The sequence below is a fragment of the Marmota flaviventris genome, chromosome 1, assembly GCF_047511675.1.
Source record: "Marmota flaviventris isolate mMarFla1 chromosome 1, mMarFla1.hap1, whole genome shotgun sequence".
Classification (NCBI taxonomy): Eukaryota; Metazoa; Chordata; class Mammalia; order Rodentia; family Sciuridae; genus Marmota; species Marmota flaviventris.
Window position 1 is genome coordinate 98,132,773 of NC_092498.1, and position 17,365 is coordinate 98,150,137.

At 31.7% G+C, this 17,365-nt stretch overlaps 1 protein-coding gene across 5 annotated transcripts in view; it reads left to right on the top strand.

Moving 5' to 3' along the window:
- Positions 1-17,365, top strand: part of Sugct (succinyl-CoA:glutarate-CoA transferase) — a 709,004-nt gene that overhangs the window by 115,229 nt on the left and 576,410 nt on the right. For all 5 annotated transcript variants that reach the window (XR_011707951.1, XM_071614148.1, XM_071614152.1 and 2 more), the window contains one exon: positions 15,850-15,993. Coding sequence is in view for 4 of the 5 variants with exons in the window: in XM_071614148.1 (XP_071470249.1) it covers positions 15,850-15,993 (144 nt within the window). In the remaining variant the exon portion in view is untranslated. The remainder of the gene's footprint in view (positions 1-15,849; positions 15,994-17,365) is intronic.

Below are 17,365 nucleotides of genomic sequence, written 5' to 3' on the forward strand. Positions count from 1 at the left end.
TCGTTTGGTTGTTAAATGGACCAATTTGTATGACCTAACAGACAATCACATTATCAACAAAAAACCAAAACAACAGAGATAGAGAAAGATGTTTGTGAGTACAAATGAGTTGGTAGGATTCTGCTTTAATGTGCTGTTTACTACAGAAAACTGGAGGATTTTTCAATTTTGCTTGAATTTTCTTGAATGAAATAATGTTTCAAATAATGAAACATTTGAATTGTTTATTATTTTATTATTTAACTATAATAAAAACTCTAAGGATGAAACTATACTTTGATAAACTATAATTGTGTTATGAAAATGTATTGAGGTAACTTCCAAACAATGTAAGATATTTTGTGAAACATGACAAATTTTGTTGAAAATTTTCAAGTATATTTGCTACAGAATTGATAAATTGTAATTCTCAAAGTAGTACATTTTTAGAATTTATAGCATATGATTCTTTTTATTTCCCAATGCCTCTTAGAAATATAGTGTATAATAGCTATTAACTTTATTAAAATTTACTAACACTAATGAATAATAGAACTGTGGTAATGTATTGAAGTTTGAAAATAGTGAAGTGATTCTGATTTTGTTTGGAATAGTGTGTGATATAGCATGAAGACTATGTGCTTTGGAGTTATACAGAGTTCAGATCTAGGCTCTGCCATTTGTAATGCTGGTAACTTTAGACAAGTTACTGTAAGCCTTTATCCATCTGTGAGATGGAGAACATGTCTATTTTTCATGGTGGTTGTAAAAATTGTACCTATTGTAGTTCCTAATAAGAGTAAGAGCTCAAAAAATGGACTCTTGAATTATTTTCCTACATGGAGGTTCCTGAAAGTGTGACATTGGTAGCTTGTCTGCCCATTGCCATAATATTTCCAGTTACTCTCCAACCCCTTAGCCTTCTTTATTCTTTTTTTCATAGTACTTACATTTGTATGCGAAGTTTACAAATGTAAACTTTTTAAAATTACCTTATTTAAATGCCAATTTTAAGATAAGTTTCATCTTATTCTTATTAGTTTATTTATTATTTTCACTTTTAACATGTAAAATTCTTTAAGGCCAGGGGCTGGTTGTTTCTGAACCCCCGAATCTACATTCTGGAATGTAGTTTTCCTAATTCAAAATATCAATTTACTGAATGTGTAAATACATTTACATGTGTTAAAGCCACTAAGTTCCAGGTTAGTTTGGTAAAATTTCAAATAAATTTAGAGAAAATAAGGTATCATGTTTTCCCGATTTACAAACTGATTTGTTGATGGCCTGAATTGACTGCTTAATTTAGTTTAATTAGTTTAAACAGAATTGGATGGGAGTAAAGTCAGTCCCCAGTGACTAACATTTATACTTCTGATATTTATTATTGGTGCTCATTTGCTATTTTAGTTGTTATTCTATAAAAATTATATCATGATGTAGTTCTACTTTGCTGTTTTCACATTTGACCCATAAATGGAAGGAAACTCAGAAGGGTTTGGTGGGGAGATATGGAGGGAGATATTGAGAGAGAGAAAGAGATCTGTGAAACTTTCATAGGCTTGCAACAGTTCTCAAATTCTAAAACCTCTTTTGGGGTTCTAGTCATAGATTTCACAATTGTGTGTACACACACAATCCCAGTTTTTCAGAAATAGCATTGTTTCTTTTTATTTCTTCATGTTGGTTATATTGTTATTTTGAGATAGGCTTATTCTTCTTCCACATTGCAGAGCAGGTAGATCATTGTAATTCATCTACATGTAGCATTAGTGTGCCTGAATTTGTAATACTGAGTTAGTTTGTAGGCACCAAAAATGCCAGAAAAATGTCGACAAATTAAAACATCTCAGAGAAATGTTATAAAAGTCTTTTTTTCCCTAAAGGAGGAAATATTGAAGTAAAAATAAATGGTTTATTTTAATGTTGTAGGACAAAAGGTCACTTAAGTATACATGAATACCAATAAAGAAAGAGACTTTAGATTGGTATATTACACATGCATTTATTTTTTTCAAATTGTTCTCAGTTGGAGGGTGTGCATCCTTGGCTGTTCCACTTCCTGCAAACTCCAGACCAGGGGCAGTATCTGAGGCTTCTTCTTTCATTTTTTTTGGTGGTACTGGGGATCAAACCCAGTTGTGCTCTACCACTAAGCTATAACTTCAGCACTTTTTTATTTTTTATTTTGAGACAAGGTATCATTAAGTTGTTGAGGTTGGCCTTGAACTTGTGATTGATCCTCCTGCTTCAGGCTTCCAAGTCACTGGGATTACAGATGTGCACCATTGTGCCCTGCTTATATTATTTTCTTGAAAATTGCAGACTAGATTGTGTTTTTACCTTAAAAGTGATAAATGTGTGAAGTAGTATCTATCTTAATTAGTTCAATTTAGCCATTCTACAAGTTATATGTATTTCAAAACAGCATGTTGTACATGCTAAATATATACAACAAAAGAAAAAAATATCATTGTCAAACAATGGTAGAAGCATCCAGATGAGTTATGTGTGAAACCATGCTATTGTAGTCTTATTCAAATGCCGGTTTTATGGTTATCTTCACTCACTAATAGTCATTTGATTAACCCACTCGGATGATCACATTTTATATTTATGTAAAGATTCCATTTTGGGATCTTTGTTTGATTGCAAATTCCTTGATTTTATTAGCTCTCTTAAACTTTTAAGTCCCCCCCCTTTTTCCTATGCATTTAGTCATTCAATTCTCCCTACTTCCCCTGCTCCTGTCCATAACTGTGACAAAGTAGAATGGTTGGTCTCTTTACTATGTGAGTTCCGAGCTTGAAGTATTCTAGGTTAGTAATGGTTTACGTCTGGGGTAGGAAAACTCCTGATGAGTTTTAAAATGAATGTGTGGGACAAGTTTTTTTTTTTTAATATTTATTTTTTAGTTGTACTTGGGCACAATACCCTTATTTTATTTATTTATTTTTGTGTGGTACTGAGGATTGAACCCAGGGCCTTGCATGTGCTAGGTGAGTGTTCTAACACTAAGCCACAATCCCAGCCCATGGGACAAGTTTTATTAGCATTTTGTGCTTGGAGAAGAGTTGGTAAACATCCTTCATGTATGAATGAGATGGGCTTGCAAATCTAAATTTCTTCTTCCAAAATGGCGGTGTGCTTATTGAATGCATTACAGAGTATTCAGGAGTTCTGTTCATCCCTTATGACTTTTCTCCTTTTTTAACTTTCTTAGGCATATTTTGCTGCTTCTTTCCTTGCTCCTGTATAATTTGATTTATGCTGCTAATTGTATGCCTGTGTGCCTTCTTTAGAAATAAGTGGTCTGATTCAGGGAGAAGGTCTTTGGGATATTTCCTTTGTATCCCTGGAGTATAACACAGATCCACTATGATTTGGTGCTCATTGATTATTTGTTATGAATTTGGAACTTTTAGTTGATCCGGGAAGGATTCAACTTCAGTTTGATAATAAGAGGTTGTTACATGGTAGCCATAGTTTGAGATTCCTTCTACAGTTATTTAAGGTACACATTTAGAAAGAAAAGGAGTCTTTTTAACTGGGAGACCATTTAATCTAAACTTCATACTCAGAATATGTGAATATAGAATTTCTGGTTTGTGCATATTAGAGAAAAATAAGGTATAATTGTTAATATTCAGTTTGAGGGAAGGATTAAAAAGCATTTAAATAAGTTAATAATTTCTATATGATGGTTTTTCTTTCTGAATCTTATGAAAGAAGTAACCATTCCCACATACACTTTTCCCCCCCTAAGCAAATGGTTACTTCTGAGAGTGTTATATTCACTCTGTGTTATCATACTTTAAAAAAATTTTGTAATCCGAGAAGATAATGAAATGAATAACCCAAATTGTCTCATGAATATAAAATAGTTTCTTCAATGAAAGCCTATAGTAATTGGACTTGTTTACACTGGGTAAAGCAAGGAAATTATTTCTGTTTTTATCTGTTTTGATGGAGAAGTGCAATAATTATTTTTATTATTCTTAGAACAACGAACAAGAGAAAAATCAGCTCACATCAGAGAAGAGGTTTTAATTAGCTGAATGGGGAACTTTTTGACCACTAGAATAATGAGCACAGTGATGTACAGAGAAACAGATCATGTAGTTTTTATCAGCATGGTGGGGTGGGAAGATCCTGGACTTTGAGAAAATCTCTCTCCAAGTCTCTGAGCCTTGAGGCTGGGGTTGTGGCTCAGTGTAGAGTGCTTGCCTTGCATGTGTGAGGCCCTGGGTTTAATCCTCAGCATCACATAAAACAAAATAAAAGCCCAAATAAAATAAAGGTATTGTGTCCATCTACAACTAAAAAGAATATTTTTTAAAAAGTCGCTACGCCTCAATTATTTTTTAAAGAATACTAAGGCATATACTAAAAGATACATTAAGGTTAAGTGAGCTAATATGTAGATAAGCACCTGGAGAATAGTGCTAGCTCTGAGCTTTTACCTTACTAGAGCATCCTGAGAGATCTGGAATCTCTAAAGAGAGAGGAATATGCATCTCTCCTAGAAGATTTAGAAATTTATCAGCTAAAGACAGGGTGTTGGACCAAAGGACCGTTTGAGATTTTTTTACAGAGTTCAGAGGAGGCCTGTTAAATATGGGATGGCATATTTATAGATATGAATAATGTGAATATGAATATTGTTTTGTTTCATAAGTTAGAGCCATTGGCTTTCAGATTTGTTTTTGTTGCTTTGATCCACAGCACAGAAAGCTACCATACTGAAACTGTGACTTGGATGCTTTGTTGAGAAACAGTATGAACAGAAGTAAAATAAAATTTTAAACTATTTCTTAGTCCCTCCCTTAAAATATCACATTCCCCAACCTTCCATTCCATTTCCCAGTCTTACCCTATTTAAACTCATGAGGACAGCCAGGCTACATGATATTTTAGGCATCGCACTGTGGGAGCTAAGTCAAAATGATTTAGATGGTTTTCAGTCACTAGACAAGAAAATAGTGTAATCAACTAATGTATTTAAGGAATTTTTGAAAAATTTTAGTTTTGGATATTTTTAACGTAGTAGGCTCCCAGTGAATGAAATTTCTCAGTTATTTTCTGAAAATGTTTTGGTTTACATTTTTCTAAGTAGTATAGAACATGTTTCTCCAAAGATAAATTTGATTGTTTGCAGTTCACTCAAATTGTATAGAATAAACCATCCCATATAAGGGCTTGATCATTTCTTGACAGTAGTTGTAGAAATGACAACTCAACTCACATATTTAACAATTTTTGCTCTTTACTGATTGTCTGAAAAGGCGAAATGCTAAGTATTTTTTTTTTCATTTTTTTTAGTTTTAGGTGGACACAATATCTTTTATTTTTAATTTTTATGTGGTGCTGAGAATCGAATCCAGTGCCTCACGCATGCTATGTGAGTGCGCTACCACTTGAACCACATCCCCAGCCCCACAAAATGATAAGTATTGAATAATATAATATGTGACGAAAAGGTGGTAGCAAAAAGAAAAGTAGTTTTTGAGTCAGAATTCTTGAGTTTTAGTTCTATTTGTGCCGTTTGTTCTCTGTGACTTTGACAAGTTACTTTATTGTCTAAGTATTTCTTTTGTAATCTATAAAATGGGGATAATATTGATACTTACAGCATTTCCAATGAGAGTTAAATTTGATAGGATATGTTAAAGCATTTTGAAAAGACATGAAGTATTACATAAATATTAAGGAATGAAGGAACCTGAATATACCTTCTTACTGGCTTATTAAGTCCAAACTTGATCATGTAACCTTAATTAGAGCAGGCAAATTAATTCAGCAAAGTGGCAGAGGCAGCAGATTTGGGCTCATTTGATTTGGGATATCATCTTGACTTTTGAACTAAATGGCTCTAACATTTTACCACATTTTAAAAAAATCTAGCTGATCTTTAGTTTCTCATCTGTAACAAGGATTGCTTTCTTTTAAGGGCTGTGTAAAGAGAAAGTGGTTTAAAGAGTAGACTATAGAATGTTATAGATCTATAAGTCCAATACCTCTATGTTATGCCTTTAAATGTTTGGAAGGATAGAAAGATTTAATTTATTAGAAAGAAGATAATATTTGGTAATCAAGTATTCATAAGAGGTCCAGGGAATATCAAAATTCAACTTGTTACTTTAACAAGTTGCCTGTTAACTAAGTTGCATGTCTGATGTGGTAAGTCCATGTAGGACCAAGGTTAGAGAGGTTTTGGTCTCTTCTGGCCTTCATAGTCTCAGTCCTTCCTTCCTTCCTTCCTTCCTTTTTTCCTCTTCTGTCTTTCTGGGAACCAAATTTGTTGTGTTTTTGGCTCTGACTTGTGCTTTGTTGAGCTGGAGGTTTATGGGTAAGGGTTGGGCTGGGCATTTTGAGCATTCAGGATACGATGAAGAAAAAAAATCTTCCTGTACCAGTGTCTAAGGTGAAGCATGAAACTTCTCTCTTGGTGTTTCCCTCCATGTGTAGCTTAACTTCATCCAGTGCACTGCAATGCTAACACTCTTTTCTCCATCTTGTGTGGGATATGTTTGACAGTAAGTAGCAGAGATTGATCTTCAAAGAACAAATATACTTTCCTGCTCTCTAGTTCTCCCAATAAATGTATTAAACTATAATGTCCTCCCAGGTTCTAAAACAATGATTAAGTTTGGAGGACTCTGTCAGTGTCATTGAGAAGCACAGGTGATAGATTTTCTTTTGCCTGTTAATTAGATGAGACAGTGAAAGTTAGAATCTTTAGTTTTGAATCCAGTGTTTCAGCATTAAATGGAATTTACTTCATGCAGGGGAAATGTTTCTTTGTGGAAATTTGTATGTGAATGTCACTGTCAGCACATTTCTAGCATTGATTAGTGGATCCAGTAGATGGTGTATTTGAAACAGAAAGTTCAGATACTGTGTATTTGCAGTCTGCACCCATGAAGTATGAAGCCAGTGATGGTGGCGACTGTGTTCTGTGTGTGCTAAAACCCTTGTTTGATTCAAACATACTCTGTTCTTTGTTTCCTATGTGTCCTTTGCACTTCTACTAAAGATGTTTTTCTTACTACTTAGGGTGAGAGTCATGCTAATGGTGGTTTTCACAATCAATCTGTTACCTTTGTATGAAGAGATTTAATTTGCTTTTGATTGTTTCCCCATATCAATTTCATTTTTCACCCCCTCTAATCAGTCGATAAAAAGAAGATCAACCTTCCAATTTCATGAATCCATCCCCTCTTCTCTGACCTTGATTGAGATTCTTACTTTGTTTCTTTCCCCTGAATTATTGCCAGGTGGTTTCGATGGGTTTCCCAGGGCTGCTAATATCTTATTATTTCATTTGTGCAGATTTTTACATTCATTAAGCGTTTTTTTATCTGATTTTCTTATTTATTTCTCCTACCAAATGATATAGTAGATATTATCCTTATGCACATTTGATAATTAAGAAAAAACTCAGAGGCAAGGAGCTTTCCAAATGTTCTGCAATTGGCCAGAAGTTGAAGAATTCATATTTCAGAAAATAGTTTATTAAAAATTTCTTGAGGGGCTGGGGTTGTGGCTCAGCGGTAGAACGTTCCTCTCGCATGCGTGGGATCCTGGTTTGATCCTCAGCACTACGTAAAAAATAAATGAGTGAAATAAAGGTATTATGTCTAACTATAAAATAAATATTAAAAAAAATTCATGAGCTTTAGGACAAAAACGAAGTTTTCTGTAGACTTTATTAGTATAATGAAGGACTCAACACAGAAACACAGATGCATTTAAGGATCATTTTTTTTTTAAATTTTGGAAATGAAATCAACTACTTAAAAAGAAAAGAAAGTTCTAATGTTTTGTTGTTTTATGAAATAATTAGATTGAGCAATGTAACAAGAGAAAAATGCTTGATGAGTTTTTAAATGACTCCTTATTGAACATAAGCCAGAATTGATTTACAGTTTCTATGTTCTTTTTAACAAAACAAGATTTAAAATAATAACTTCAAAAAACACATGATTTTTTCCTTTCTTTTTCTTTTCTATTTCATTTGGAAAAGTCTGAAAGTAATAAGAGATACAGAAAAAATGACTTAAAATGTTAGTTTTAATTTGTGCCTGGGAAATAATTTTAAAAATTTAAATTCATAATTTAGGAAATTGTGATGTAAAGGAAACAAACAGCAGCAGCAACAACAGGGTAGTTGTGTGTTTTACCCCTTTTTCTCTATATTGCATAATTAAAAAAAATAAAATCCCAAAGAAATTTCTGCCATCATATTATTATATTTTATGTTTTAAATAAATATTTCAGGTTTAACTTTTGACTCTTGAATTATAAAATAGTTTTATGCTTATAAAAAAGCTGTAAAAATAGCATAGCATGCTATACTTTTCACTGTTTCCTTTAATGCTAACATTTTACAAAACCATAATACTATGTCAAAACTAAGAAGTAAGAAAAACTTTATTCTTTATTTATATGTTATTAGTTTTTCTACTAATGTTCAGGTTTTAGTGAGTTTTGAATATGTGAAAGAATGGGGGATAAGGGAGTATAAGAAGATAACATTGATCCACTGAACTTATATTCTTCCCCTGTCCTTTGTTGTGTGTTAGCATCTACATATCAGAAAGAACATTCAACTTTTTTTTTGGTGGGGGGAGGGGAGCTTGGCTTATTTCAGTTAACCTGATAGTCTCCAAATTTTATTGGAAAAAGCCATAAAGTCATTCTTTTTTTTTGTGGCCAAGTAATATTTGGAGAGGAAAAAAAATGATAACATTGAGAACAGTGAGTGTGTGTGTGTGTGTGTGTGTGTGTATGAAGACTTTTAATATTTTTATTTAATACTTTGTCTTTTTACTATAACTATTGTGGCTTTAATTTCTAACTAGACTCTCTTCTTTTTCTTGTCTTGTTGATGAGGGACATATCTCTTAGCTTTATGGGAAGATTATCACAAAATTTTCTTACAAAGGGGCTATATTAATTAAAAGGTCTAAATATACTGGAGACATAGCTCAGTGGTAGAGCATTTGCTTAGCATGCATGAGGACCTGGGTTCAATCCCTAGCATAACCCCCAAAAAGGATAAAAGGCTCTAAATACATTTAAAGCAGCTTCTCTGAAAAAATAAAAATTCTATTAATTTTCCAGGATTAAAATAAAAATACAGTTCAGTTTCTAAAAGTCTACATATAAATTTAAATCCAATTCTTCCAATAAATTATGGTGTAATTCTTGGGTATATTGTTTAAACAAGGTCAATTATTTACCAATTTTCCCTTAAATGGATTTTTACTAAGAATTCTGAGGATGAATCCCCAAACCTGTTGACATAGACAGTACTGGCCCATTTCTCCACCGTTAAGGGGAAGGGAGACATTGTTTTGTGTTGTTGCAACAGTGGGCCTCCCTTGAAGTTCCAGATGTGGAAAGGGAGCACCATATCCCACATCTATACAGTCAATTCTCAGATTTTCTTCTGTTGCACCTGGGAATAGTTAGTCACTTACAGCCACAGTGTGGTTCTCTGTGGGGCTTCCTGCTCACTAAGTGGTAATTTGTTTTCATTTCCTTATATTGTTGGCATGCTGACAATTCTTCAGTGACAGGAATATATTTATAATGGAATCTCATAGTATGGTGTTGTATCTAAGAAATCACTGCCAAATCCAATATCATAAAGAGTTACTCTTTGTTTTCTTCTGTTTTATAGTTTTAACTATTATGTTTAGGACTTTTTATGTGCTTAATTTATTTTTTTTAATTGTGAATTGACAATTTATAATTGTATAAAATTATGGGGTACAAAGTAAAGTTATAATTTGTGAGAATGGTGTGGAATAATTAAATCAAGCTAGTTAACATATCCATCACCTCAAGCACATAACACTATTTTGTGGTGAGAACATTTGAAAATTCATTTTCTTAGCAATTTTGAAATGTATAATACTATATTATTAGCTGTGTTCATCAGGCTACACAACTGAACTTAGAAACAAATATCTTCCTCCCATTTAATAAGTTTTGTGCCCTTTGACCATCATCTCCTCATTTCCCCTGACCCGCATCCTTGGTAACCACCATTTTACTCTTTGCTTTGTGAGTTTGATTGTTTTAGATTCTACATATAGGTGAGAACATGTGGTATATATCTTTCTGTGCCTGGTTTTTTTCACTTAGCATTATGATCTCCAATTCTGTCTATATTGTAAAATGACAGTCTTTTATTCTTTTTAAAGGCTGAATTATATTATATTATGCATGTACATCACATTTTCTTTATCCATTCATCTGCTGATGGATACTTAGGTGGAGTCCATAACTTGGCTATTGTGGGTAGTGCTGCAGTGAACATGGGAACGAAGACTTTTTTTTGACAAACTGATTTCTTATATTTTAGGTAGATACCCAGAAGTTGGATTGTTGTATCATCTGGTTATTCCTTTTTTAGCTTTTTTGAGGAAACTCAACATAGGTTCTCATAATGGTTGTAATAATTTATATATTTATATTATGACCAACAGTGTGTGTATATGTGTGTATATCTCTGTGTGTGTGTGTATAAAATCATTGAAAAGAGCATTCTTTCCCGATTGTATTATCTTGGTAAGCTTATCAGAACTAACTTCATATAAATCTGAAAATTTTTATTATTTATGCATTTATCTTATGCTAGTACCACATTGCCTTTATTACAAAAGTTTTATAGTAAGTTTTGATATTGGAATATTAATGATACAGGATGATCACTGCAAACAGAGATGGTTTTATTAACTTTTTGCAATATTTTCCTTGATTATTTTGGCTACTCTTTTCCCCTGGTGTTTCCATATGAATTCTAGGATAAGATTTTATTTCTGTAAAAATGTCAACTAGGATTTGTATAGGTGGGATTACATTGGAAGCATTGTTGTATTAAGAATATTGAGTCTTCTGATTCATGACCACAATATGTCTTTCTATTTATTTAGGTTTTTAACTTCTTTTTACCATGTTTTATAGTTATCAGAATATACCTCTGTAACTCATTTGTTAAATTTACTTCTATGTATTTTATTCTTTTTTGATGTTATTATAATTGGAACTATTTTATTCATTTCATTTTTTGCTTGTTTATTACTTTTGTGTAGAATACAATAGACTTTCATGTATTGTCTTGCAATCTTGCTAACTAATTTATTAATTCTAAGAGGTTCTTAGTGGATTCTTTAGGATTTACTAGATACAGGATGATCACTGCAAACAGAGATGGTTTTATTAACATTTTGCAATCTTCATTTCTTTATTTATTTTTCTTCTTTAAGTGCACTGGCTAAAATCTCTAATATAAAGTTAAATCATAATGGTAAGAGTGGATGTACTTGTCTTGCTCCTGATCTTAGGGAAAAGCATTCAGTCTTTCAGCTTTAAGAATGGTATTAGTTGCATTTTTTAAAATAGATGCTCTTTATGAGATTAAATAAGTTCATTTCTATTCCTAGTCTGTTGAGTGTTTTATTATGAAAAATGTTGATTTTTAGTAAATGCTTGTTCTGCATCTGTTGAGATGATCATGTTGCAATACAATGTTAGCCTGAAGAATGAGTTGAAAAGTGTTTCCGTCTCCAGAGGTTTTGGAAGATTTTGTGAAGAATTAGTATTAATTATTTAAATGTTTGGTAGTGGTGGTGATAGGGAAGCCTGAATTTTTTGTTTGTTGTTGAAAGTTTTTTGATTACTAATTTAATCTTTCTAATAGCTGTGTATTCAGTTTTTCTATATATTCTTTAGTTAGTTTTTACATTTATATCTGGTTAGGAATTTGTCATTTCATCTAAGTTACTAACTTTTTGACATACAATTGCTCAATAATCCCCCTGTAATCCTTTTTATTGCTGAAAGGTCATTAATGATATTCTTTTATTCCTGATTTTAGTTAAGTCTCCCTCTCCACTTCACTTAGAAAATTCAGCTAAAAGTTTTGTCAGTTTTGTTGGTCTTTTCAAAGAATCAACTTTAAAAATTTTCCTGTTGGTTTTCTACTCTTTATTTCATTATTTATTGCTCTGATCTATATTATTTCCTTCCTTTTTCTTGCTTTGGGTAGAGTTTGTTCCTCCCTTTTCACCCTCTGAAGGTAGAAGACTAGGTTATTGTTCTAAGATCTTGATTTTCTAGTATAGGCAGATACATTTCCCTCAAGCACTGCTTTATTTGCATTTCATAAGTTATAGTATCTTGTGGTTTTATTTCCATTCATCTCAAAATATTTTCTAAAATTTCTTATGTGATTTCCTCTGTTACTCATTGATATTATGGGAATGTGTTTTTTACCATTGACATATTTTTGAGTTCCAAATATGCTTCTGTTAGTTTAATTTCATCCTGTTGTGATTTGGGAATATATTTTGTATGAAGTCACTTAAAATTTTATTTTAGCATTTTTAATGCTGTAGGATATGGTCTGTCCTAGAGAATGTTCTATGTGTATTTGAGAAAAATGTTCATTTGTTGTTTTTAGCTGTGTTAGATATTGTTGGTTTATATTGTCATTTTTAATTTATATCCTATTTAGTTGTTTAATCCACTATTAAAATTTGCTGATTTCAGTTTACTATTATTTATTCTTGAATTGCCTATTTCTACCTTCAAAACTGTCACTTTGGCAGTTCTGTTGTTAGGTGCAATGTATACATATATAATTTTTACATCTTCCCAATGTCTTGCCTCTTTTCTTATTATGAAATATCCCTCTTTTTCTCTAATATTTTTTTGTTTTAAAGTATATTTAAAATATACTTTCTGATATGAATATAATTACTCCAGTATTCTTATGGCTGCTAGTTGCATGATCTTTTTCCATGGTTTTATTTTAATATATTTGTATTTCTGATTCTAGAATGTGTTAGTAGATCTCTTTCAATTAGTGATGAATGACCATTTTTACCAGTGAAAGTGTTGTCTATAATAAGGGGGTAATATATTATTTCATTTATATGATTTATATAATTAGTATTATTGTTTTTTAAATGTTTATATATCTCATATTGTTATCCTGGATAATGTAGTTATATTAATCAGATATAATCCCCTGTTATACAAAATTAAAATATAATTTAACGAATTTATTATCTTAATTTTCCTACTTATTTGAGAAGAGGATAAAATATATTTATTTTATAGCAAGATACCACATGTCTATAAACTTAAATTTGAACTTTAAATCTCACTTTTTTTTAAGAGTAAATTAATGTTTTAAGAAATCCCTTTCAGGTTAACATATAGATTAAACCTTAGTTTTATATCAGTACATTAGTATTTGACCATGGAGAAAACCTTTAAATAGCTTTAACTGATTGTTCTACATACATATAACCAACTTAGTTACACATAAACTTGTTGAAATTTGCCCTTTACTTACATAGACCCCCATGTTGTTTATTTCTTTTTTAAATTGATTCTAAAAAATATAAATGGCAGTGGACTGTTTTACAATTCATATATATAATATATATCTCACAATTTTACATTAAATAATTTTAAATTCTAACAATAAATTTGAAGTTTGCTGATTCAAGCCATTACATCACAAGTTTTGACTATAGTAATAGAAGGCTGCTAGATATTCCCTGTTCTCATGGTAGTATCTTCCTTGAAATTCTGTTGAAAAGGAGTGGAAAATTTTTAGCCACTGCAATGTCTCAATTATTTTCTTTTAACATTATTTGGAACTCTTGTAAGATGATTAACATTGTATATGCATATGCTGCAGGAAAGGATAGTTTCTAAAAATGACTCAATAGCAGGTGGAATTAATGAATAAGAATATTTATGAATGTCAACTGGATGAAATAGGAAATGTGAGTTTTTTTTTTTAAGATATCTTTTGCAAAGAAAGGTTTAGCAAAATTCAAAGGAGTCAAAGTAGAAACTGTCTGATATAACAATGACTGATAATAATGTGGATAATTTCCATAGGTGATTTGTATAGAGAACTTAACTGTGTGTCAGACACAGTTCTAACATTTTTACATATGAGCCAAAGATTAGATCATTACATAGACTTACATGAATTGGTAGTGCTAATAGGATCAACCTTTATTTATAATTTCAAGGACATAAGCAATTAAGAGGCACAGGTAAAGCAGATTCCTGGATATTGAGAGAGGCAACCAGATTCTTTCTTACCACCATAGATAAAACTCTCAGGTTCAGAGCAGAATATTTTTTTTTTATATAAGAAATTATATAGGCTATCTCATATAGAAAGCAGCATTATAGGCCATGAAATATCTTTATTTTATATCCAGATAATTGTCTAGCTCATGCCCCATGTCCTATAAATGTATAGATCCTAGGTTTGTCATAGTAATCCTAAACCGGAGATATCTTGATAAAAGTCTTTAATAGAGAAGCAGTCTTTTTTCTTTTCTTTTCTTTTTTAAGTAAATGCTATTAGGTTATTTTCCAACTATTAGCTTGATCATAAGAAAATTAGGTCAAGCTCTCCAACTTCTGAGAGAGCTTTGTACCTAACAAAACAGTATTGCTGTACTCCTTCCTTTCCAACAGATAAACTTATTTAAATTCAAATTCAATTACTTATTTATTGTTTAGAACAAACAAGGTCAAATATATTAAACGAAGAACTTCTGATATGTTTTAAAAATCTTTTATTTCATGGTTTGGTATAATTTGGTTATAGGATTGGGGAAAGAAATATAGTGCTAAATATACAATAAAATAAGTATATTCCCATCACAGATACCTCAATAGTAATTTGTGATTTATTTGTGAGTGTGTTTGTGTGTTGTGTATGTGCATGTATACTTCATATATAGTTTTTTTAAATTTGTTTTAAGTAGTTATACATGACCACAGAATGCATTTTGATTCATTATATACAAATGGAGTACAATTTTTCATTTTTCTGGTTGTACATGATATAGAGTTGCACCATTCATGCAGTCATATATATACTTGGGATAATGATGTCTATCTCATTCCGCCATTTTCCAACTCCCATGCTCCCTTCCCTCCCTTCACTCCCCTCCACCCAATCCAAAGTTCCTCCATTTTTCCCTTCCCTTGCCCCCCCCCCCCCCCCGCCCATTATGGATCAGCATTATCATCAACATATCAGAGAAAACATTTGGCCATTGGTTTTGGGATTGGCTTATTTAGCTTAGCATGATATTCTCCAACTCCATCCATTTACCTGCAAATGCCATAATTTCATTCTTCTTTAAGGCTGACTCATATTCCTTTGTGTTATATACCACATTTTCTTTATCCATTCATCTATTGAAGAGAATCTAGATTGGTCCCACAGTTTGGCTTTTGTAAATTGTGCTGTTATTAATATTCATGTGGCTGCATCACTATAGTATGCTGATTTTAAATCTTTTGGGTATAGACTGAGGAGTGGGTTAGCTGGGACAAATGGTTGTTCCATTCCAAATTTTCTAAAGAATCTCCATACTGCTTTCCAGAATTGTTGCACCAATTTGCAGTCTTACCAACAATGTATGAGTGTACCTTTTCCCCTACATCCTCGCCAACACTTACTGTTGTTTGTATTCTTGATAATTACCATTCTGAGGGGAGTGAGATGGATTCTCACTAGAGTTTTAATTTGCATTTCTGTAATTACTAGAGATGTTGAACATTTTTTAATATATTTGTTGATTGATTTTATATCTTCTCTTGAGAAGTGTCTGTTCAGTTCCTTAGCCCATTTATTTTTTTTAAATTGAGTTATTTGGTTTTTTTGGTGTTAAGTTTTTTGAGTTCTTTGTATAACCTGGAGATACATATATAGTTACTTCCTTTATTTAAACTTAGAATATTTAATGAATAACATAATGTTTTAATTTTCAATTTTCTCTATTTTTCTCAATCCAACTTTCAAATCAGGATGGTGATCCAGTTCGCCCAGGAGTGGCCATGACTGATCTTGCCACTGGCCTGTATGCATATGGAGCCATTATGGCTGGATTGATACAAAGATATAAAACTGGAAGAGGACTGTTCATTGATTGTAACCTACTGTCATCTCAGGTACCAATTCAAATAAGATTTTCAGTAATAGTTAACAAGTATGTGTTTGAGTTACATTTTTATATTAAATCCTATGGTTACATGTGCAAAAAACCCCCACTAAAACCGAAAAAGTAAAACAACAGGCGAAAGAAGCAACAGAAAATCATAACAAAAATTGTTCTGTTTTGATCCATGTTTTCATATTAAAATTAACAAACCATGAATATTTTGTTGTAATATGGATGTTATTGAGGTAGAATTTTAAAGACTTCTTACTAGAATATTTTAGTTCTATTGTGAGCCAATGGTGTAGTTTCTCCTACTTTATTGTCACATGAACTTTGTAACTACTATTCATTAGAGCTTCTTCACTTTTTATGTGCCTTGGACCCCTTTGGTAGTCTGGTAAAATTTGTGAGCTTATCTTGAAATCATATTTTTAAATTAATAAAATGAGATACTCAGTGTTACAAAGGAAGCCAATATATTTCAATGTAAAAATAATTTTTATATTATAATAACGTGATTTTTACTAACATATTAAACTGGAAGATATAGCAATGGGTCTAATACCATTACAATATTGAGACATGGTTGAGCATAGATGATATTTCAAGAAATCTGTAATAACTAATATGATATGAAAATATATATAATATATATTGGTGATAAAGTCATAGGTAGTGCTAATATTCTGGTGATTTTGTTATCTATATTCATAATTGAAGAAAATGCTACATTTTTGTTAGAGATTTATGAAAATAAAGATATAACTTTTCTCATTAAAGTTAATTAACTTCCAGAATTCTGTCAATGAATTCCAGATTAACACCCCTAGTTTAGACAGTTATCAGTTATGTTGTGCTAAATACTAAACTGTTGAAATGAAAGGGTTAATGCACTCTCAACATGACATTTTGCCTCCTTTTTACTGGATCAGACCCAGATGCTATACCATATGTGGAAGTTGATTCTGAATAGATAATTTTTCAGGGTAGAAAAAAGAAAATATCTAATTTGTGCAAGGAGACATTTTACTGTGGGAAAAATTACTTTCTAGACATAGAGACCTCAGTTGGGAATTTCGGATTTAAATGGCATACATGGGAAAATAGTAAACTTGGAACACTGCTTTGGAGACTTTTTTCTCTTAGGAAAAATTAAGGAGGTGTATGGAAATAAAAAAAAAATCAATAAGGTTGAAGGTGAAACACTTTGTATGGGTTTTTAACAGCAGCTTTGAGTCACATTTAGAATTTTAATGGTTTTATAAAAGGATTAAAGAACTCTCTTCAAATGAGTAGTTTTGTTCCTTTACAGAGAAACGCTTGTTATGAGAAGGAGCTGAAAATCTTTTCTTCCCTTTCTTAATTTTAGAGTGTAAGGCACC